General features: G+C 34.4%; 1 protein-coding gene across 17 annotated transcripts in view; it reads left to right on the forward strand.

Annotated features, from left to right (window-relative positions):
* The window catches only part of MYCBP2 (MYC binding protein 2), a 216,164-nt gene that overhangs the window by 100,717 nt on the left and 93,327 nt on the right, over positions 1 to 22,120 (forward strand). For all 17 annotated transcript variants that reach the window (XM_085215694.1, XM_085215695.1, XM_085215696.1 and 14 more), the window contains 16 exons: positions 1,232 to 1,349; positions 3,478 to 3,682; positions 4,056 to 4,209; positions 6,831 to 7,003; positions 8,034 to 8,159; positions 8,282 to 8,409; positions 10,155 to 10,246; positions 11,186 to 11,320; positions 11,407 to 11,490; positions 13,411 to 13,507; positions 15,190 to 15,382; positions 15,983 to 16,257; positions 17,207 to 17,428; positions 19,081 to 19,272; positions 20,426 to 20,632; positions 21,372 to 21,503. In XM_085215694.1, the coding sequence (XP_085071820.1) occupies positions 1,232 to 1,349; positions 3,478 to 3,682; positions 4,056 to 4,209; positions 6,831 to 7,003; positions 8,034 to 8,159; positions 8,282 to 8,409; positions 10,155 to 10,246; positions 11,186 to 11,320; positions 11,407 to 11,490; positions 13,411 to 13,507; positions 15,190 to 15,382; positions 15,983 to 16,257; positions 17,207 to 17,428; positions 19,081 to 19,272; positions 20,426 to 20,632; positions 21,372 to 21,503 (2,533 nt within the window). The remainder of the gene's footprint in view (positions 1 to 1,231; positions 1,350 to 3,477; positions 3,683 to 4,055; positions 4,210 to 6,830; positions 7,004 to 8,033; positions 8,160 to 8,281; positions 8,410 to 10,154; positions 10,247 to 11,185; positions 11,321 to 11,406; positions 11,491 to 13,410; positions 13,508 to 15,189; positions 15,383 to 15,982; positions 16,258 to 17,206; positions 17,429 to 19,080; positions 19,273 to 20,425; positions 20,633 to 21,371; positions 21,504 to 22,120) is intronic.

Here is a 22,120-nt window from a genome sequence, read left to right on the forward strand (position 1 = left end):
TATCTCTCCTTCCTCCTACTTTCTTTACTTTGGTTTTGCCTCATCTTAGCCAAAAGAAGAACACACAGATAACCCATCTTCTTGCACAACAGCTACTAAACAATTGCTAGGTAAATGTAGGCTGATGATTTTTTATTCCAGAATGGGACAACCTGTTCTTATTTTAGCTAAACTAGCTTTGGTAAGTATGTGCTTAGAAGTAAGTTCCTACAGTACTGCTGCTCTCTAGGGCCAAGATTCCCAAACATGGAGTTGTTCCAGAGTCACTTGTTTGTTAAATTCACATTCATTCTAAGTCTAAAGTACTTTTGATGTCTACTGTAGGTAGACATTCGTTATGGGACTCAGATTTTAATACAATTTTTCCAGGCTCCTTTGCATCCGTTTTATTGTGGCTTAGATAAAAATAGTTGTTGTATCTCATAATTCATTCTTTTGTCTTTTCTAATATTTCTATTCTGAGTAATCACTGCTATTTTTCTTTCTTGCTTCTTGCTTGTACTACTGATTTTTTTTCCCCCTTCATTTTATTGAAATGGGAAATTGATTTTCTTATACCTGTCCATATTTGAGAGGCATAAATAGTAGACTTGTCCAGATCTTTCTTCTGCAAAACAGTTTGGAGAGAATTGTTTTTTCTCAAGTCTATGAATTTGATGAAGAACAGTTTTTTAATGACTTACTCTCCATTAAAAAGTTGCCGGAGGTGGGTAGACTTTCTCTTTGTTTTATAATTCTCTACCTCTGGAGGGCCATATCAGTACTGCTTCTGGTAATTGTACTAGAGTACCAGCCACATGTGGCTTTGATTGCTTCATAAATCAAACAGTTTTGTTAAGCGCTTAACCAATACCATATCCTCGCTGCAGAATTTTTTTAATGCTACAATTCATTGCTGTGTATTTTATATGTCTTTATGCACATACATATTACTGTAACCACAGTAGCATTAATGTAATCCTGGAATAATATAGATTAACTATTTTTATTCCTATGTTTAATTGAAAAGGGTACCTGATCTGATTCCTTGTATCAATAGGGCATAGATTTAAATATCTGACACACTTTTTCGAGATCCTGTTCATTTAGTAAGTAATTTATTGCTTGATTTTGGTACCATATGGTATGTGAACATAGTGAATATATTTCAGTTAGTGAAATCCTAGTAATACTAATATACTATATGTTGAGTAATTATGTATTGAAACAAAATCAATTTATTTTAATATAGGGGATGTCCTACTTTGGTGCAAGCATTACCAGGTCCTAGTACACAAGTTACTGCTGGAAGCAACCATACAGCTATTCTCTTAATGGATGGCCAGGTTTTCACATTTGGAAGTTTCTCAGTAAGGAAATAATAATGTTTACTTATGGAAATAAGCTTATGATCAATGTATTGTTCAAAGACCTTTCAAAACTGTTTGCTTATACTTGCAAGCACAGAACAACTCGTGGATGCTGCATGTTCTTTTATTTACGTCTCATATTTGAAAATGGGGCCTCTAATGTTGATGTGATTTGAAGAGCATGGTTCCAGTTATTACTGATATTTTTATGTTCTATAGAATGTTAGTATTTAAAACTGAGTTGCTTCATAAGATGGACAAGTTTTCTCAAATTCTTTATTGTTACAAGGTCCACTGCAAATAAAAATCTCTTGCATATTATATTACCTGTATTAATTAGAAAAATATCAGGGTCATCTTTTCTTCCACAGAAATTACAATGAGTTTTATTTACGGAAAAAGTTCTGGCTCAGTATGACACAGCATAACTCTAGTACTTTTCTTTCATATGCACCTAGCATGTAACCCTCATATCCATTGGAATCATTGTGTGTATTCACTAAATAAGCACTTCAACTTTGTTTAATTCCCCTTCATTTTGACTTCAGATCTTTGTCTCCTTGTCCTTGCAAATTTCCCTCACTACCGTCTCTCCAGAATAATTGCTGTTGATGCTTTCCTCCTAATGTCCTTTCGATAACAGCTGGAGTATAGACATTGAATTTTTATCTTTTTTAGAACTGTCTACTGCCAAACACAGCAGAAATGTCATGTATTGAAATCTGTTGTTTTACTGAAAATCAAAAAAAAGTGAAGACTTAAATTTTAGAGTTGAAAATACCATTTTTAATTAAAACTGTGCCTTAAAATGGCACTTAAATTAGTTAATATTTCTTGGTTTTCAGCCTCTACGTTATAGCTTTTGTCTTTGTCAAAAGTGACTTGGGTACTTAAAAAATTTAAGCTTTGGCTACCCCTGAAAAGTCAAATTCACTTTGAGAAGTAGAATTTAAAGACCTCTCTTTTAATAAATAAATAAATTAACAGTCACCCAGAAACAGAACAAAAAGCTTTGATGCCATATTTAGACTACCTGTTCTATGTCTGCTCTTTCTGCTGCTGTGCTTGAAAGTTCACTCAAAGCTTTATAAAGTCAGAGAAGCTCAAGCCCATTACTTGTAAATGTCTTCACTAATTTTGCTTATGTATAGTTTGATGTATTCTCATAGCACACAGTGCCTGTTTCAAATGAAAAATTGATAAACAATTTCTAAATAGGCAAAAATTTAGAGAAATGGAAGCAAAATATAATTTTTTTCAATACAAAAAAATGAGATTTTCAAGAAATGGTTTTGAAAATAATTATTTTTCAATTTTTTATTTATTAATTTGGTTTTAGTTATAACTGAAGGGTAAGCATCAGTAGAAATAAGACGTACAGATGAAAAAGTTGTGCTTTACAAGTACAGCTACTTAGAAGAAAGAACAATAGTATCAGTACATTCATTTTATTATAGAAATACTTTACTGAAAATGAACTTACTGTTTAAGACTGTATTCATTTGACATGTAAAATAAGCAGAAAAAAGAGCATGAGTAATATGTGTCAAGGCATATATATTCATTAGAGAGTGTTGAGGTGCTGGAACAGGTTGCTCAGAGGAGCTGTGGATGCCCCATCCCTCGCTCAGGGCCAGAATGGATGGGACCCTGGCAGCCTGATCTAGTTTGTAGAATCCTTGCCTACTTCAGGATTGGAGCTGGATGATCTTTATCGTTCCTTCCAACCCAAGCCTTTCTATGACTACAAACTGCATTACATACATTTAGCATAACAAACAGTTATTTTTCATTCTTTGTTTGACTTCTTCTGATGTTTCTTAGGTAAATAGTACATTCTCTTCAAAAATAACACGTAATTTTTTAAAAGTGGACAAAACTTCTGGTCTTAATTGATTATGTTCTCATTAAATAACTGGAAAATCTAACTGGAAAGGGGGGAAAGCATTTGTCAAAAACTTCTATTTAAATGTATAGACATTTTCTTAGAGTGGACATTATTTTCTGAAGGTAGTTTTTCAGTAAGCTCTCTCTTCCAGATGGCTTACTGTTTTTGTGCTGAAGCTGTCTAACTTGTTCATCTTTGAGACTCACTATTAAGTACTAATTTTTTGCATTCTCTCTATAGAAAGGTCAGCTTGGTAGACCAATTCTGGATATGCCCTACTGGAATGCAAAACCAGCACCTATGCCTAATATTGGTTCTAAATATGGACGCAAAGCAACATGGATTGGAGCAAGTGGAGACCAGACTTTCCTCCGGATTGATGAAGCTCTCATTAATTCTCATGTGCTTGCTACATCAGAGATATTTGCAAGCAGGCACATAATAGGCAAGAACTCTTCTAGAATATTTTATTACGATTACAGAATTTGTGGAGAAAGATCATATTCAGTCATGCAAACAATAGAGGAGTAACAAGCTGAAAAAGTGAATTAAGGGAATTAAAATATTTTTACCTTCTACATATAATGCAAATGGTGATGCTAGCTCCTTTTGGTAACTAATTTTATTAGAAAAAAGAGTGCAAAAGTCTGTGGATTTTTTTGTACTTCATGGATTTTCTTGCAATCTTACTGTGTTTTTTTGCTGTAAGCAGTATTTCTTCTTCACTACTATGTGTGTTAATGCTTTGTGCACAAAAAAATGACATGCAATTAGTAGAGTCTTTTTTTCTTTTTTTTTCCTTTTGCTCCCTGATCCAGGTTTGGTACCTGCTTCAATGTCAGAACCTCCTCCTTTTAAGTGTCTCCTGATAAACAAAGTAGATGGCAGTTGCAAAACATTCAATGATTCTGAGCAGGAAGACCTTCAAGGTTCTGGTGTGTGTCTGGATCCTGTCTATGATGTTATTTGGAGGCAAGTGTGAATTATAGCTCTAAAAGTCATAATATAAAAGTGCTTTAAAAAGTATTTTGGAAGGTTGGAAATTTGATGCTATTCATTTACCTGGTAAACAAAAAGCAATTTTTACTCTTTCATGCATCTTATTTAACTTTTTTTTAGATTATATGTTCAACTAAGCCCAAAAGAAATTATTATTTTAATTTTTCAATTTCTGTTCTTTTTTGCATCATATTCATTCAAGTATTGCTGGAAAACTTGGGCAAGACGGAATAGTCTCTTAAAGTTGGAGGGAAGCAGGGAACAAGCTAGTCTGCACTATCTGGAGAAGATACTGTCATGTAGATTTATGTCTTTAAAAGATCTTTAAATTGTCTCTGTAGGTTACCTGCGTTCTACTTTGGATGTCTTTATCGAAGATCAAGACATGAGAATTTAATTGCCACTTAACACTGAAGCATGCATATTTGCTAGGTGTAATTCTTCAATACCTCTGAAGTTCCCAACATGACTATAGTCCTGTATTGTGCACATCCCCAGGAGTGTCTGAGATTCATGGCACCCATTCTCACTTAAATTATGCTCAGATTTGAAATAAGGAAGAGTAGCACTCACTTTCCATAACGACTTTTGGTCATGGAATGAAAGATTGGTTTGTGAATGCTGGAGTTATTCCTGTCCACAGGAAAGCCGGGAAGTTTCAGGGGAGAAAAAGGCAGGTGATACCACTCAACATTATTAAAATGATATTGGATGAAGCTCAAATTCACATTTCACATTATAAGAAAGTAACTTAAAGATGAAATCATGGGTAAATGTGGATTGAGGTGTTGTTCTATTGTCTTGCAAAAATTTGGGGACTTCAGAACTAAATCTAAGACTTAGGGACTTAACTGAAGAATAGACTCTTGAAGTCTTTAGTTGCAGACTTATTTCTGTGTTAGATTCCATGCTTGTTTAATAGAGAATACTAAAGCAATCTAAAGAGGGATGTTAATAAGTATACTCATTAGTCATAAAATATTTGATATATTTACTATTACTACTAGCCATTTTTTTCATGCTGATTTAAATAAAGGGGCCACTTTTTCTGTACATGTCTCAGCATTCTTGACTGCATACATTTTAAAGATTTTCTTCACAGTTCTGTATTTTTTTAAGTTAATATTGTGATTGAAGTGAGTAAGTAATTTCATGGCTTTATATGCATCTGTATATGTCTATAAAGTTACAAATTGCTTAATTGTTTAAATCCTGAATAATCATAAAATCATAGAATCCTTAGAGTTGGAAGGGACCTCTGAAGGCCATCCAGTCCGACTCACCAGCAGTGAGAAAGGACACCACAGCTAGATCAGGCTGCCCAGGGCCTGATCCAGCCTTGCCTTTAAAGTCTCCAGGGACAGGGCATCAACCGCATTGCTAGGTAACCTGTTCCAGTGCCTCACCACCCTCACTTAACAATATTTTTTTCCTTACATGTAACCTAGATCTACCCTCTTTAAGCTTGAAACCGTTTAGCCTTGTTCAGTCACCACAGACACTGCTGAAGAGTCTGTCCCCTTCTTTCCTGTAGTTTCCCCTTTACATACTGAAAGGCCGCTATCAGGTCACTTCGCAGGTAAGGTGTTCCATTCCATAGATCCTTTTTGTGGCCCTCCTTTGGACATGCTCCAAGAGGTTTATGTCTCTCATGTACTCAGGACTGCACATCTGGACACAGTACTCCAGGTGAGGCCTCACCAGCACAGAGTAGAGGAGCAGGATCACCTCCCTCAACCTGCTGGATTCACTTCTTTTGATACAGCCTTGGATACAGATGACTTTCTGGGCTGCAAGGGCACAGAGCTGGTTCATGCCTTGCTTCCCATCCATCAGTAGCTTCAGGTCGTTTTTGTCAGGGCTGCACTCAATCCTTTCATTTCCCAGTTTGTATCAGTAGTGGGGGTTACTTCGACCCAGATGCAAGAATACATGGTATCCTCTGACATCTCAGTTGTACTGTCTTAGTTCCTTGTGCATTTTAGGTGCAATGTAACAAGTGAAAAAGTATTTTCCTCTCATACATCAGACATGTCTTCTGCTTTTTCCTTTTATGTACTGATATCAAAGATGTCATTTTCTGCATGTTAATCTATATTATGAAAAGTCTTTGTGTTCTCTTGTTTATGCTGCCATTTTCAGTAATCCTGTAAAAACTTGGAGTGTGATGTTATCCATTTAAAAAGTCCAAAATATGTTGGATTTCTCAAGATCTTTTAAAACTTACTTAAAGAGAGTAACTTTGTAGTTGTTATCTTTATCATTCTTGGGCACATCTGCCATTATGTCTAAAGTTCTTTGCTAATAATTCATGCTGCTTAGTAGACTATACCATTTTAATATTTATGAGGATTGAAAAACGTCTGTATTCTGGTATCTGTAAACCCATAATATGATTGTCTTCAAGTACAATAAGAATTTTAGGTCTTTCCATTTGCTGGTGTGTTAAGCTAGTAAAGTTTATATGTATTTGATGTAATGATGTTCACTTCTAGGAGTTTATGCAAGCAGATCTACATTTCACATTAAATAGGTTATAAAATTTAATTATCAGTTAGTTTTTAAGTAGATTTTACTGTTTTGTCTTACTCCAGGTTTCGACCAAATGCTAGGGAACTGTGGAGTTACAATGCTGTAGTTGCGGATTCCAGACTTCCCTCAGCTCCAGACATGCAATCCCGGTGTAGTATTTTGAGTCCAGAACTTGCTCTGCCAACATGTTCCAAAGCTCTAACCACCAGATCTCATGCAGCTTTGCACATTCTAGGTACACATTTATAAGTCAAAAGCTTAGATGAAAGAGACACACAATGTGTAAATGAATTGTAATCTAGGAGCTTTTTTACTTCGGTAGGGTCAATTTTTTTTATCTTTCACCATTGCTCTTAACACTTATGATCAGCCTAACATTTATTAATTTTAATGAAAATAATTATTTTTTGCTATCTTAATGATATTAGATGATTTTATAGTTCTGATGGAAATCACTACTAGAAGTAAGGAAAACAAAATTAGGAACCTTCCTATGTAAATACTTCAATGTTGCAGTACAAAGTCAATATGGTTAGGTTAATTTGCAGTCTTCAAAAGATAGGAAAAAATGTGCAGCTTTTTGCACCCTGTAGTTATTAAATAAATTGAATATTTGTTACTAGAATTTACTTTTTGCAGCTTTGTACAGCAAGATATTAAGAGTAATGTAATTTCTTTTTATAGTCTAAAAAATCCTACCAAAATGAAAAATAATCCTGCAGTGGTCATGTATAAGTCGGCCACCTGCAACATACGCTATGCTTCAAAGCTTTGAAAATGATTTTACATTACTTGCTCAGTGGTTGTAGTGAATTGTGTTACAAGAGCATTATTTGTGTTTGAGTCAGAATAAGGTCTCTTAGGTAGCCATGTGTAAAATAAGCTTTTTATGAGTGCTCTCAAATCTGCCCATTATTAAGTTGCTACATCAACTCTTCCTGGGTAATATGGAAAGTAAAAGTAAAACAAGTAATGAAAAAATGAGAGTGCTGTTGGCAATTTACTTACAACTACATTCATGTTTCTTGATTATTCTAAAAAAGGAATATGAAAAAATTGAATGAAGTCAATCTTATACAATATTTTTAGATTTGATAGCACTGACCCCTAACCTAATCAAACAATATGCAGTAGTAGCTTCTGTGTGGTTTAGGGACAAAGTAGTTAAGTTGCTTTAATCTTTTTAACTAGTATTAATTTCCACTTCACTGATTGCAATAAACAGTAATAAGTTTTGAGCATTTCTTGGTTTTGCTTTCTTGTAGGTTGTCTTGATACTTTGGCTGCTATGCAGGACTTAAAAATGGGTATAGCAAATACAGAAGAAGAGACTCAAGCAGTAATGAAAGTTTATTCTAAAGAAGATTATAGTGTTGTTAACCGATTTGAAAGTATGTACACAATAACATTTTATAGCATAAATTAATCAAGCTTGTGAAATAAAAGACTAGGACAGGTTAACTATATGTTTAATTTTTTTTTTCTTGTGGTTTTTGTTTTTTTTCCCCTTCAGGTCATGGTGGTGGCTGGGGTTATTCAGCCCACTCAGTAGAAGCTATCCGTTTCTGTGCTGATACAGATATTTTGTTAGGTGGTCTTGGTCTTTTTGGAGGGAGGGGTGAATACACTGCTAAAATAAAGGTAAGGTTTGGGGTTTTTTTTTAAAACATTTTTTCTGTCTCATAACTTTAGAAATCCCACCTGAAAACATCATTCATTTTATTTCTTGATGAATTAGTGCTTTACTGTATATTAAAAGCATTAGTTATACAACTGGAACCAGGCTTCTTAGTAAGAAGTAATGAAATTTAAGCAGGTCAGGTGGATGAGGTAGAGAACTCTGAATTACTATTTTTAATTGTCAAGATCTAGCTTGTTCTTACCTTCACTGAATGCTATGCCATCTTATTGGTACCAGCAGCTGATACGGGTGTAGGTAGAATGGTTCTGTATCAATGTGCACAAAGCTCAGAAAACTTGCAGACATTTTATGTTTTCTGACTAGAAACTCATCCTGTGTGATGCATGGCATACTGCCTCTCGAAAACAAAATAATGCTTTTTTAGTAGCTGGATTTCCTTTGGTACCAGCTGAACTGTTGCTTCTCTCCATTTCTTTGCCATTTTCTTCCCAGACTGATCTCAGCTGGGATTTTTCAGTTGAGAGGAAATTGAAGTGGCATGCTTAGTTTGTGTTTATTTGTGCCATGCAAAGATGATTAGGACTGGAGCATGTGTACTGATTTAAATAACTAAATAAATCTGTCTTTGAATAAAGAAATTCATGTAAAGATAGTGTGATTAGTAGAGAGATCTTAGTTCTGATAAATGTTGCTGCATTTAATAGGAATTTCAGAAATGTCTTGAAAAATGTTTTAAAGAAAAGAGCTAATAGCTGTATGAGATTTATGTAAAGTCTGTGTATAAGAAACATGCTACTGTTATCATTTATTTGTCATTTAGTGGATTATTGAGTTTTCTGTTTTCAGATGATAGGGCTGCAGTTTGTTTTAGGGAAATTAATTGTTGGTATGTGGTTAGCAGTAATGTGCACAACTGGAGGTCTGAAATAAATAATTGTAAATTTGTGTTTATTCTAATACAATCACTGAGAATTGCAAATGACTAAGGAAAGAAAAGAAAGTTGGTTGCTATACTAATATTTAAATACTAAAGGTAGTAACCCTGCGAGATCACTCTTGTATTATTTGTTCAATTTTTTTATGGCCTAAGCTAATAAGATCCAGTCCTACTACAGTTAATTGCATATTAAAAATAGGGGCTTAAAGGAGAAGGCATGTATTGTGAGAATTTCTCAAATTATTCAAGTTGTAGAAGTGATTTTCAACTGAGTAAGAAGCCCATGTTCTTTTGTAAAAGGATGTGGGTTTTTTTTGTTTGTTTGTTTTGTCATACCCATGGGCTGTTTATGGCATTATTGACTTAAGAATAGTCAATTTATCCCTATCCAGAGGAGTTGAATGTATCTCCAGTACATATCACTCTAAAAAGCCTGCATCTTTTTTTTTTTTTTTGCCTTTTTTAGATGCTCTGTATTCAGCCTGTCTTTTCAGGCTATTCAGCAAGATTTAGGGATTTTCTACACTTAATATCAGAATATATATAGACATAAGGCTGGGAAGACAGTGTAAATTGCAGGTTTTTAATAGTTCATATCATTACAAAATCATGAGTTCCAGTTGCAAATTTGCCTATCAGTGATAGAAACTAGCAATTACTTTTGGGAAGGGAAAAAGGTAGTAGTACACAGTTTACAGAATAAGAGACAAAAAGTAAGTGGCATATTATTAGCTTTCTAACAGCTGAGACATATATATTTATTTATATAAATATATATATATATATATATATTTGTTACTCTACCAGTTGTTTGAATTGGGTCCAGATGGGGGAGATCATGAGACTGATGGTGACCTTCTTGCTGAAACAGATGTCTTAGCATATGATTGTGCTGCTAGGTAAGATGTTTCTTTACTTACTTTTACCTATTTGATTATTCGTTTTTCCTTCATACACTTTTAAAAATCATTTAAATGTTGGCTGAGATGATCAATTTTATTAGCACTTGTAGCCCGGAAACTAAAACTTTAACCAACACACTTTTTTTGCTTAATTATAAGTAGCAAAATGCCAAATACCTCACGGAAATAAAAAGTTGCAACAGCTTTTTTACATACTCATATTAGAAGGATGCAAATGGGTATTTGTATTTAACAACTTATCATTAAACTTTCTGCAGTATAAAATTATTATAACCAAGCGAGAGGGGTTGGGGTGCTTCAGCTTATTTGGAAAGAAGCAGTTATTACTTAAAGTTTTTATGCTTACGGAATGGGTTGACTTTTGTTTAGCCTGCATTTACATTCCCAGATATGAAAGAATTTACCACTGAAATAATCCATAACTAATTCTTTCAATTCTTATGTATCAAGATTTCCAGAATAGACATTTTAATGCTTTCTTAAATGTTCGCAAGCAATATCTGATAACCTATGCCTAAATTCCTGTCATTTATCAAAAAATTTACATGTAATTTTCTGAAAATGAATTTTAAATTTATAATGAGTACGTTACTTATAGCATTATGTAATAAATTCAATTAGGTTATTGTACATTTTAAGTTAACCTTATCTTTCAAACTGAATTGTACATTTAATAACTGATTGTGTAAAAATGCGAGACTATGCTAGACTTAAGAATTTGCAAGTCCTTCTGAATTTAAAACAAACAAAAAATAAACTTTACTATGTTTTTTAATAAAATATTGTTAAATGTCAAATATAAGTAGATACTTAAGGTTAAAAACTACAGTTTTCTTGTATAAACAGTATAATTTGTTAAAGATTAATCTATAAACTAATTCAGATACATCTTTTCTTTAAATTTACTTCTCTTAGAGAGAAATATGCAATGATGTTTGATGAACCAGTACTACTACAAGCTGGCTGGTGGTATGTAGCCTGGGCAAGAGTGTCAGGACCTAGCAGTGACTGTGGATCTCATGGACAGGCCTCTATTACTACAGATGATGGGTATTTTTTTTTCTGTATTTCTTAATGCAGAAGAGGAGATCTCATATTACTTGAATGATTGTTTTCTCTGTTTTTTCCTCTTTCAGTGTTGTTTTTCAATTTAAAAGTTCCAAGAAATCAAATAATGGTACAGATGTTAATGCAGGGCAGATCCCGCAGTTACTCTACAGGTAATGTTTTGACCTCTATGTAGAACAATTTATCAACATATTTTTTGAACAGTTGCCTTGTTAAGCATGTTTCATTACATTATTATTGTGTAAAGTTAAGAAGATAAGTACCTCAAAATTTAGGGGAAACAGTTTCAAAGAAAAGTAGTAAGTCCGTTACTATAGCAACATCTGTTCACAGTTTTTCTTTAATTTCTATTTTTTAATATATGTTTTTAATTTTTATATATTGTGTTCTGAGATTTTAATTAGGAAACAAATGGCTTTAATGAAATCTCGTAGTTCTTTAGAGCCTCATTTCATCTAACATTCCTTTTTTTTTTTTTTTTTCTAGTTGGAAAGTATTTCACTTAGTAGTATTCGTTTTAGAGTGGAATACTGTTAAACAGTTTTTCACATTGCACTACATCCATGAAACAGAAAAGCAAAAATTAGTTACGCTTTACTCTTAGTTACCATAAATTTATTCTTCCGATGATAAATATTATATAACCTGGATTTAAAAAGCAAGAACTCTTTCACTGTATTAATTTATCTTTCAGATTTCCTCAAATATGATGTGATACAAATATAAACGTGTATCTCCTTATACATTTAAGGTCATAAGACCATAAACATATACAGTTCTCATGCTGTGTCTTTTTTCACTGTGTCCTTTTCAAGGCTTCTTATCAGAGCAGTTGACTTTTCCAAATGAATGCTCTATATCAGTCAATGCCACTCTTTCCAAAGGAATGTTTCATTTTGACTAATGTACATAAAGCCCTTGCACAAACTATTAATCAGTTGGTTAATTTCTATGAGACATAGCTATAAACAAAGGTAAGTTTTGAGCCCTCTGAAGGAAGGACATGGCTGAAGAGTTACAAGTAGCATGAGAGGATTGGTGTTGCATTAACATGTGCTGCCTTTATTGTATTAGCGATTCCAAACAAGATCCTGTACACTTCAGAATTAAAATAAATTCAATTCAGGGACTCTATAATATCCAGGGAGAAAAAACTTTTTTATTAAAAATGAGAGTTTTTCTAGATGTTTGTACTTCTTTGCTCCCCTCTTTGTTTTTTGTTTTTGATGAGTCTAGTAGCGGCATGTGTTAAAATGGACCTCAAAGATATCTCTAGTTCCAACACTCATGTTGTGGGCAGGATTGCTAATCACTAAATCATGCACTAGATCAGACTGCCCAGGGCCCCATCCAATGTGGCCTTGAATATCTTCAGGAAAGGAGCATCCACAACTTCTCTGGGCGGCCTGTGCCAGTGCCTCACCACACTCTCAGTGAAAAATTTCCCCCTGACACCTAATTTAAATCTTCCCTCTTTAGTTTAGAATCATACTGCATTGTGCTATCACTATCCACTCACATAAAAAGTTGATTTCCCTCCTGAAAAAAAAATTCCCTCCCTATAGTACATAAAGTTTTGTCTTTCTAGACTGCAGTTTGAGCTAAGTCGGAGGGATAAAACATGCACAAACTTGCATCTGCCTTCAGGAGATGTGAACTGATTTTCTCTCCACAAATACTCATAGACAGTTTTGAGTTTGATTCTTAGTGCCTGTTGTGCATAGATGTCTCAACACAAAAATGAAGATGCAGCCTACACATACTAAAACCTAGTATTCTGTGAGAAATGGCATTTCTGGTTCTAAAAATATTGTCTGAAGAAGTAAAATATATAATTTCATACATTTCATGTGGGTTTTCAACTTGATTCTCAGTTGTCACACTGCTCTTAGTTGAACAGATAATTGATTTTTATTCTAAAAGGGTGAAGGTCTAGAAGAGACTACACTGAAATTGAACATTTCTAGATAATTCTTTTAAATTTCTCTTCCATTGTTGTACTTCAATACAAAGCAATACAAAGAACAAAGCTTGGTGCAGAATTTAGGTCAGTTTGCAAATTGTTCTTCCAGGCTACCAACAAGTGATGGCAGTGCATCCAAAGGAAAACAGCAAACCAGTGAACCTGTTCATATTTTAAAGAGATCTTTTGCCAGAACAGTTTCAGTGGTGAGTATTATCAAAAATCCTATTTCCTGCGTGTTCATTCATACTTAACAAAACTGAAAGGTGTGCATGTGGAAGTAACATATGATTTTTTTTCTGTCTACTTATCATGACAGATATGGGTACAGTGATATAAAGAACTTCAGTGTTTTATTTTTGTTCGTTTGTTGATTTGGTTTTACTTTTTCTGAAGATTTCTTAAAATTAAGCCTAAGCTAAGATAGGTATTGACTGATCTGCAGTGACTCAGTGCAGATTAAGCAAGTAAAATTTACTGAAAAATCTGTGTTACAGATGAATACAGTTTATAGTTCTTAAATAATTGAGAGGCATCACATGCACAGTATTGTAACATACAAATTGACTTATTATGCTAAAGCTATTTCTCCTCTGGAGCAGGTCCAGAGGAGGGCCATGAAGATGATCAGAGGGCTGGAGCACCTCCCCTATGAGGACAGTCTGAGAGCTGGGGCTCTTCATCCTGGAGAAGGCTCTGTGGAGACCTTACAGTGGCCTCCCAGTACCTACAGGAAAGCTGGGGCGAGGGACTCTTTATAAGGGCAGGTAGCAACAGGACAAGGGGAAATGGCTTTAAACTGGAAGAGGGTAGATTTAGACTAGATATTAGGAAGAAATTCTTCACTGTGAGGGTGATGAGACACGGGAACAGGTTGCCCAGTGAGGTTGTGAATGCCCCATCCCCGTGGAAGCATTCAAGGCTGGGCTAGATGGGACTTTGAGCAACCTGGTCTAGAGGGAGGTGTCCCTACCTCTAGCAGGAGGGTTGGAACTGGATGATCTCAAAGGTCCCTTCCAACCCAAACCATTCTATGATTACAGTGAAGTATTCTCTGCTTTCTCTGGCTGCTTGTTCTCAAGTAGATTTTATGTCTTGTACAGTAGATGTTTGTAGTCACAAACCTGGATATAGATAATTTTTGCTTTTCATCTTATTATCATAGAATCATAGAATCACAAGGTTGGAAACGACCTGTAAGATCATCTAGTCAAACCGTCTTCTCATCACCACTGCTACCACAAGGTACTAAACCATATCTTGTAGCTCCTCATCCAGACATCTCTTGAACACTGCCGGGACAGCGACTCTACCACCTCCCTGGGCAGGCCATTCCAATGCCTGACCACTCTCTGAGAGAAAAAGTTTTTCTCATGTCTAACCTAAACCTCCTCTGGTACAACTTGTGGCCATTTCCCCGGGTCCTGTTTGTTGCCTGGGAGAAGAGGCCAAACTCCTCCTCACCACAACCTCCCTTCAGGAAGTTGTAGAGTGCCATGAGTCTTCCCTGAGCCTCTTCTTCTCCAGACTAAACAGTCCCAGCTCCCTCAGCCGCTCCTCATAAGACTTGTGCTCCAGACCCCTCACCAGTTTTGTTGCCCTTCTCTGGACACGTTCCAGGGCCTCAATGTCTTTCTTGTAGCGAGGGGCCCAAAACTGAACACAGTACTCGAGGTGCAGCCTCATCAGTGCTGAGTACAGGGGGATGATGACCTCCCTGCTCCTGCTGACCACACTATTCCTAATGCAGGCCACTTGGCCACTTGGGCACACTGTTGGCTTATGTTCAGCACATTGTCGGCTCATGTTCATTGCGCTGCAGAAAGTTCATTTTTTTTTGTTTTCTTTTTAATACAAAACCTGTCTTCCTTCCATATCCTTTAAATAGGAATGCTTTGAGTCTTTATTGAGCATTCTTCACTGGAGCTGGACAACACTGGTGCTAGGAGTTGAAGAACTTCGTGGACTGAAAGGATTCCAATATACTGCTACTCTGTTAGATCTAGAAAGGTTGCGTTTTGTGGGTACTTGCTGTCTGAGGTTGCTGAGGGTCTACACCTGTGAAATATATCCAATATCAGGTATTTTTTTTGGTTCACTTGTTTCCTATTTATTAGCAAATAATAATGTGTGGGGCATTGAAAAATTGATCAAAGTATTCTTGTAGAGTGTGCTGTAGGATGAAATTGTTTGTACAGATATCTTTATTGGAGCAATTAAGAGGTTTGCACTCAGAAATGGGATACTTGCAATTAACTGCTTAACAATTGTTCATCACCCTATGTTTGCACTGAAACTCAAGTGTATTTCCATTTTTGGTTACAATTGATAGTCAGGATCTCTTAGTCTATTTTGTTTCTTCATTTTTTTTGCATTTCTCTGCATAATAGCTGTTTTGGTAATGAATACAATTTAAATTTTAAATGTTTTTCATGCCTATAGTTTAGCAGTACATACGTTAAATTGCAGTATGTATTATGAAAAACTAGAAAATTGGAAGTTTCTGATGTTCCAATTTCTTTGATGTACTTTAACACCCTTTGCTGTTTCGCTTTGTTAAATTAACTTCTCTAAATATAGATTCATTAGTGTTGCTAAGTTCTAGCTATAATACTTGCTTGTACAATATGCATTTTATATGAATTTTGCTGTACATTAATGCTCTTCTTTTTGTAACCTAGCTACAGCTAAGGCGGTTGTAGAAGAAACCAGTAAACTGGCAGATTGCATTGGAAAAACTAGGACCTTGCTGAGAAAAATTCTATCTGAAGGAGTTGATCATTGCATGATCAAGTTGGACAATGATCCCCAAGGATATCTCAGTCAGCCCTTGAGTCTTTTAGAAGCTGTTCTTCAAGAATGCCATAATACTTTTACAGCTTGCTTTCATTCATTTTATCCAACACCATCTCTCCAGTGGGCATGTCTTTGTGACTTGCTGAATTGTTTGGACCAGGTATTTTAAAATGCCACAAGTGAATATTACAACTTAGATTGCTCTTCTGCTCAATGAATCTAAGCACTATTTAAATTCATTATTCATTTTGTATGTTAATCCTGAATTGCAGTTTGAATTCTGCTATGGTTAAAAAAAAAGAAAAAAAAGAAAAAAAAAAGAAGACGATTGCAGATTCAGCAAATAGAAACTTACGTCTCCTTTAGCAAAGAGATTTTTTCTCTGGGACAGTAAAGAAAATCTACTGTAGCTATTAGCAGCTGCTTTTTCAGTGTGTAGTCCACACTTACTGTATGATTTCTGTTGCTGCACATTGCTTAAAAGCATATTTGCTTAAAAGCATATCTATGACATTTTTTATACAATTTTATCGGTAATAATTGAATAATTTCTCAAATAATTTCTCATTATTAAATTTTGCAACTGTGCTCTCATCCAGCATAGTGGATGAGATACTAGCGGTGTTATCCTATGTGCAGCGTTTTCTGACCGTCTTGCTAATTACGAACAATCATCCTATGTCTAAGTATTCTAGTTGTTTGTTTGCATAGATTGCAATGATATATAAACAGTTTGTTTCTTGGCTTGAAAATTCATTTATTGTATTAAAATTTAAGAGGGAACCAGTTCTTTAATGTATTAGTCTAATTAAGTTTTGATTAATTATAAGAGGTCTTTGAGGGGTCTCTCAATTTCAGAAGTAGTTTTCATGGGTTTATTATTTTAAAACATGGTAGACAGTGAATTTTAATTATTCCAATGTGAAAGATCTAAATGAAAGTTCATTAGGAGAAGTTAATGTAAAATTAACAGAATAGGTATATTAAATAGTTTATTTAAATAATTTTTATAACTACTATAAAACTGAAAAATTCCTTTCAGAAGTGTTCTTCCTCACTGACCTTGAATGCAGCAGTACCTTTCTAATTACTTCTTTTTGTGCTTTTAGGATATCCAGGAAGCAAATTTCAAAACCTCCAGTAGTCGGCTTCTTGCTGCTGTTATGTCTGCTCTCTGCCACACGTCAGTAAAACTGACCTCTATCTTTCCAATTGCTTATGATGGAGAAGCATTGCTGCGATCAGTGGTCAAACAAGTCAGCACTGAGAATGACTCTGCTCTGGCCCATCGTTTCCCCCTTTTAGTTTCACATATGGAAAAACTGAGTCAGGTCAGGATATACTTTAAAAATCTCAAAATGTGTTTACTTTGCAGCAAGTTATGTATATTCAAATTTTGACTAAATAAGGATGAAACTGTATTTGGCTAAGTGCTTCCTTTTTAAAAAACTGTTTTCAGGAACTCTCAGTATTTTAGTGAATTTTTATCTTTTGATCTGGAATACTTCATACAATTCTTTCTTGTTTCAGAAAAAAATGTTTCTTGTTTATTTTTGAGTGTTAATCTAGGGGAAATATAGTTCAGAATTGTCTTCTGTTGGACAGTCTTTCCTGCAAGTTTCTCAGCTTTTGCACATGGTCACAGGAGTAAGTATGCAGATAGATTCAGTGCTTTGAGGAAGAATAAGAGGACACATCTTTGATAAGAAAAAGTCATGTCTCAAAAACTGTAATCTTTAAATGAGTCAGTGAGCGGTTTAGACAAGGAAAGTCCAGTTTGTATAGTTTTCAACATTATCCTGATCAAAAGATATTGAATGCTGTTTTTTTGCAGTTGTAGTATCTTCTATTTAGGAAAAGATATACGAATATAAAGGGTAAAGATGAAAAAGATCTGGAACTGCTTGATAATAATATTCAGTTTAGAAGACAAGAACGATTAAGGTCTTACAAAACTGTGACTAATACATGAAAGGTAAATACTAAATAAAAGTGGAGTCTGCTAATAACAAAACTGTGGAGACTTTAGCTAAAGGTAAATTCAAAACAGAGCTGTTTTTCTGAGACCATGTCTCTAACATGTAACATCTCTCTGCAGACCATTTTTGTGCTAGAATTTTCATGGACATAGACAGCAGCTTCATAAGTTAATGAAAAAAATAGCCCTCCCAAACTGTTAAATGCTAAGATAGTATTTTCATCTCAGATACAGCTCTTTCTTAACGTCTAAAGATCAAGTGTTATGTGTGGCTATCAATACAGGTTTGCATGATGTGATTGTTGACTTCCCTGTACATACAGTGTTGAGTATTCATGGGAGATAAAATAGTGAGAAGGACAAACCTTTGTTTCCAATCAGTAGAGCTAGCTTTATTTTTCCTTATTGGGAATGACTTTCATGGTTAATTGTTCTGAAAAACAGTGGATATCACTGTTAGATAGACGAGATAGTAGGTACCTAAGCTTAGATTTATTTTACCTTCTTAGTTCAAGAAGGAAAACCAGTTTTTCTTAGTTTCCTGTCCCTGGCTTTGTCTTTCTTGTTTGCACAGAAATTCTCTTCACTAACAACAAAGCCAAAAACCTTCTGAGTTTCTTTCTAGACAGTGGAGAAATCATGGTGTGGAGATCTCAGTAGGTAGCTGTAATCTATTTAATGCTTAAACTCCATATGTCAGGGAGGGCTGTAAGAAATACTACCTCCTGATAGGACACCTAGATATTTTTCCTATATAGTAAACAATGTGAATGCCAGTTCATTCTGGAAATTAAGAATATCTAGTTTTGTTTTTTTTTTTTTTTTCCAAAGGAGTACGTGCAGTGATAGCCTTGAGAATATTTAGATTTATTTTTTTTTTACCCACGAGACATTTGTTTTTCTTAATGTCACTGAATCTTCAATTACCTAATGTTTGTAATGTACAGAAAGCAAATTTTAAAAGAATAAACAATATTATGTGCCATTTTTGTCTTCATCGTGCAGAGTGAAGAAAATGTTTCAGGGATGACAAGCTTTCGGGAAGTGCTGGAAAAGATGTTAGTCATTGTTGTTTTACCAGTCCGGAACAGCCTTAGGAGAGAAAATGAACTTTTCTCTTCACATCTGGTTTCTAATACCTGTGGGTTGCTTGCTAGTATTGTGAGTGAGCTTACAGCATCAGCATTAGGATCTGAGGTAAAGTTTCTTAAGTTCATTTCTAGAAGTCGTCGATTAGTACAGATATATTATGAAAGTCATACAGACTGTGACAGTGGTTCTATCAATGTACATATCTATCAGAGATATTGGAATTGTTCTCAGTAGCTTTCAGACATGTAAGTTTTTTAAAAGCATATATATTCACTATGTTAGTTGAACAATGTTGAAAAATAGCTACTTTATTATGGCTGAAGAGTACTGTAATTTTTATTTATTTTTTTTTTACAAAGTGAGTATTTTTCTTTTTTGCATGCACACCCATGCAAGTACACACTCAAAATATATTGTTTTAGAGCTCATTGGAGGCAGTGCCACATCTCGGAGTGTTTCTGTATCTCCCATTTTATCATAGGGTCCTCCACATGTCCTGCCTGCTTTTGACTGCAGGTCAGAATTTGCTTTTTGGGTTGTGTAGCTTTCTCTTGTATACACTTGATCCTCCTTAATATTATTGTCCTTTGCATATTCAATATTAAAGAATAAATTTTTCAAATCCCTGCATATATGTATTCTTTCATTAGACTGTCTCCAGCTAGTTTGTTTTGTATTGGAAAATTGAGAATGGTAATGAATCTAAATTTTTTAAATCCAGATATGCTTATGTATGAAGCTATCATATTGTTAAATGATAGGAATTTATTCAGTCTTATTAAACTCACATCCCAGTTTATGTACTATCAGCAATTTATTTTATTTTTTTTTCACAGAATGTACATAACCTTTGGTTGCATTGATTAAATATATTTTTATTATTATGTAATATCTGTTTCTTTACTCTCTTGGTCTTGACCATATTTCAGGCAGAAATATGCAACTCTTCTTGGAGCATGGCTAAATTTTATGTTTTTTGATGATTCATATTATATATGTTTAAATATGTGAAAAATTTAGGAATAAGATTTCTAGTTATCTCTCGCTATTTCATAATTACTGCAAAATATATTACTTTTTTAGATAATATTTAAAAGAAGCTGATATGTGGCATCTTTTATGTCTTTATGTATGAGTTGGCTTAAAATTTTCCCAGTTGAAAAAATTAAATTTTAATTCACTTTACTTGTGTTTTCTTTCTTTAAGTTGTCTTGTATTTAGCAGTTAACTTTTCCTGCTTTTATTTAATTTTCTACAGGTTGATGGTCTGAACTCTCTTCATTCTGTCAAATCCACTCCAAACAGATTCACTAAAACAAGTCAGGGAAGAAGCTGGAATACTGGGAATGGATCTCCTGATGCAATATGTTTCTCTGTGGACAAAGCTGGCATCGTTGTAGTAGGATTTTCCGTTTATGGTGGAGGAGGAATTCATGAATATGAGCTGGAAGTATTAGTTGATGATGTAAGTACTACATTTGAAAAAAAAGCTGAAGAAAATATTTTTCCATAATATATTCCACAATGAAATATTGTAACATGCTTATACAGTCTAAGCTACCAGTGCAGCTGTAAGGTTTTTTGCTTATGTTTTGGTAGTGATTTTTGTGGTGTTTCAAGCTACATACAACTTCCAGTAGGTTCCTTAAGTCAATTATGACCTTGAAATCTTAATTACAGATAATGTTTGTATTCAGATTTTCACTTCTAAATGTAAGTTAGAAACAGGTATGTCTCCATATACTGCAAAGGAAAATAAGAAAAAAAAGTACTCCAATTTAAAACATTTTACACCAATAATTAAAAAAATAAAAGAATAGCCTGCCAGTGTGGTCAGACTGAAGACATCTTTTGTGCTTTTAAAGTACTCACCTATAACATACATACTTTGTATTCTTGTGATGAAGACACACTTCTGTTCTTTTAAACTCACTTGTTCATTTTAAGTGACTATTCTAATTTCTTTTGAAGGACAAGCATAGGTTGCTATGAAAGATTTTCTGTCTGCTCAGTAATTTTCTTGTTAATTGAAAAACTTCACTATTGACTCTAAACAATTCTTTTTTTGTTTTATTTGTAATTATTTGTACAACAAATTTTGCAAGGAAGCATTATATATTTGCGTATTTGAAGATGCATATTTGCATGTGTGCTATGTATTTGTAATGTAAACATATTAAAATGACATTGTTTCTTTGATTTAGAGTGATCATACTGGAGATTCAACTCATTCTCATAGATGGACATCATTAGAGTTGGTTAAAGGAACTTACACCACAGATGATTCTCCCAGTGACATAGCTGAAATTAGACTTGACAAAGTTGTGCCACTGAAGGTAAATAAAAGAAGTACATGTCTGTAGGTTTCTTGTGAAACAACTCTCATGACTTGCAAAAGCAAACAAAAAAACCAAAAACTAGAATGTTCAGTGTAATTTTTTTTTTACTCATTTACAATTGATCTTGATATCTTTGCTTTATGAATTGTCAGTTTCGCACTGAAAAGTGCAAATCGTAGAAGCAAAAAGAAATTAGCACTTAACTTTTAAAATGGTATAAACCAGTTTGTAATTCCTGAGCAATTACACATCTTGAATGTACAGCTTTCTTGTGTACAATTTGGTACCTTGACACTTTGCAACCAATTAGAAGAAATCATAGAATAGTTTGAGTTGGAAGATCATCTAATTCCAACTCCTCTTTCATGAGCAGCAATACCTTCCACTAGAATAGATTACTCAAAGCCCCATCTAACCTAGCCTTCGAACACCTCCAGGGATGAGGCATTCACAGCTTCTCTGGGGAACCTGTTCCAGTGCCTCACCACCCTCACAGCAAAGAATTTCTTCTTTAGAGGGTAGATTTAGATTAGATCTTTTAGTTTAAAGCCATTACCCCTGTCATTACATTCCTTCACAGAGTTCTTCCCCATCTTTCCTGGAGACCACCTTTA

The sequence above is a fragment of the Meleagris gallopavo genome, chromosome 1 (genome assembly GCF_905368555.1).
Source record: "Meleagris gallopavo chromosome 1, MGAL_WU_HG_1.1, whole genome shotgun sequence".
Classification (NCBI taxonomy): domain Eukaryota; kingdom Metazoa; phylum Chordata; class Aves; order Galliformes; family Phasianidae; genus Meleagris; species Meleagris gallopavo.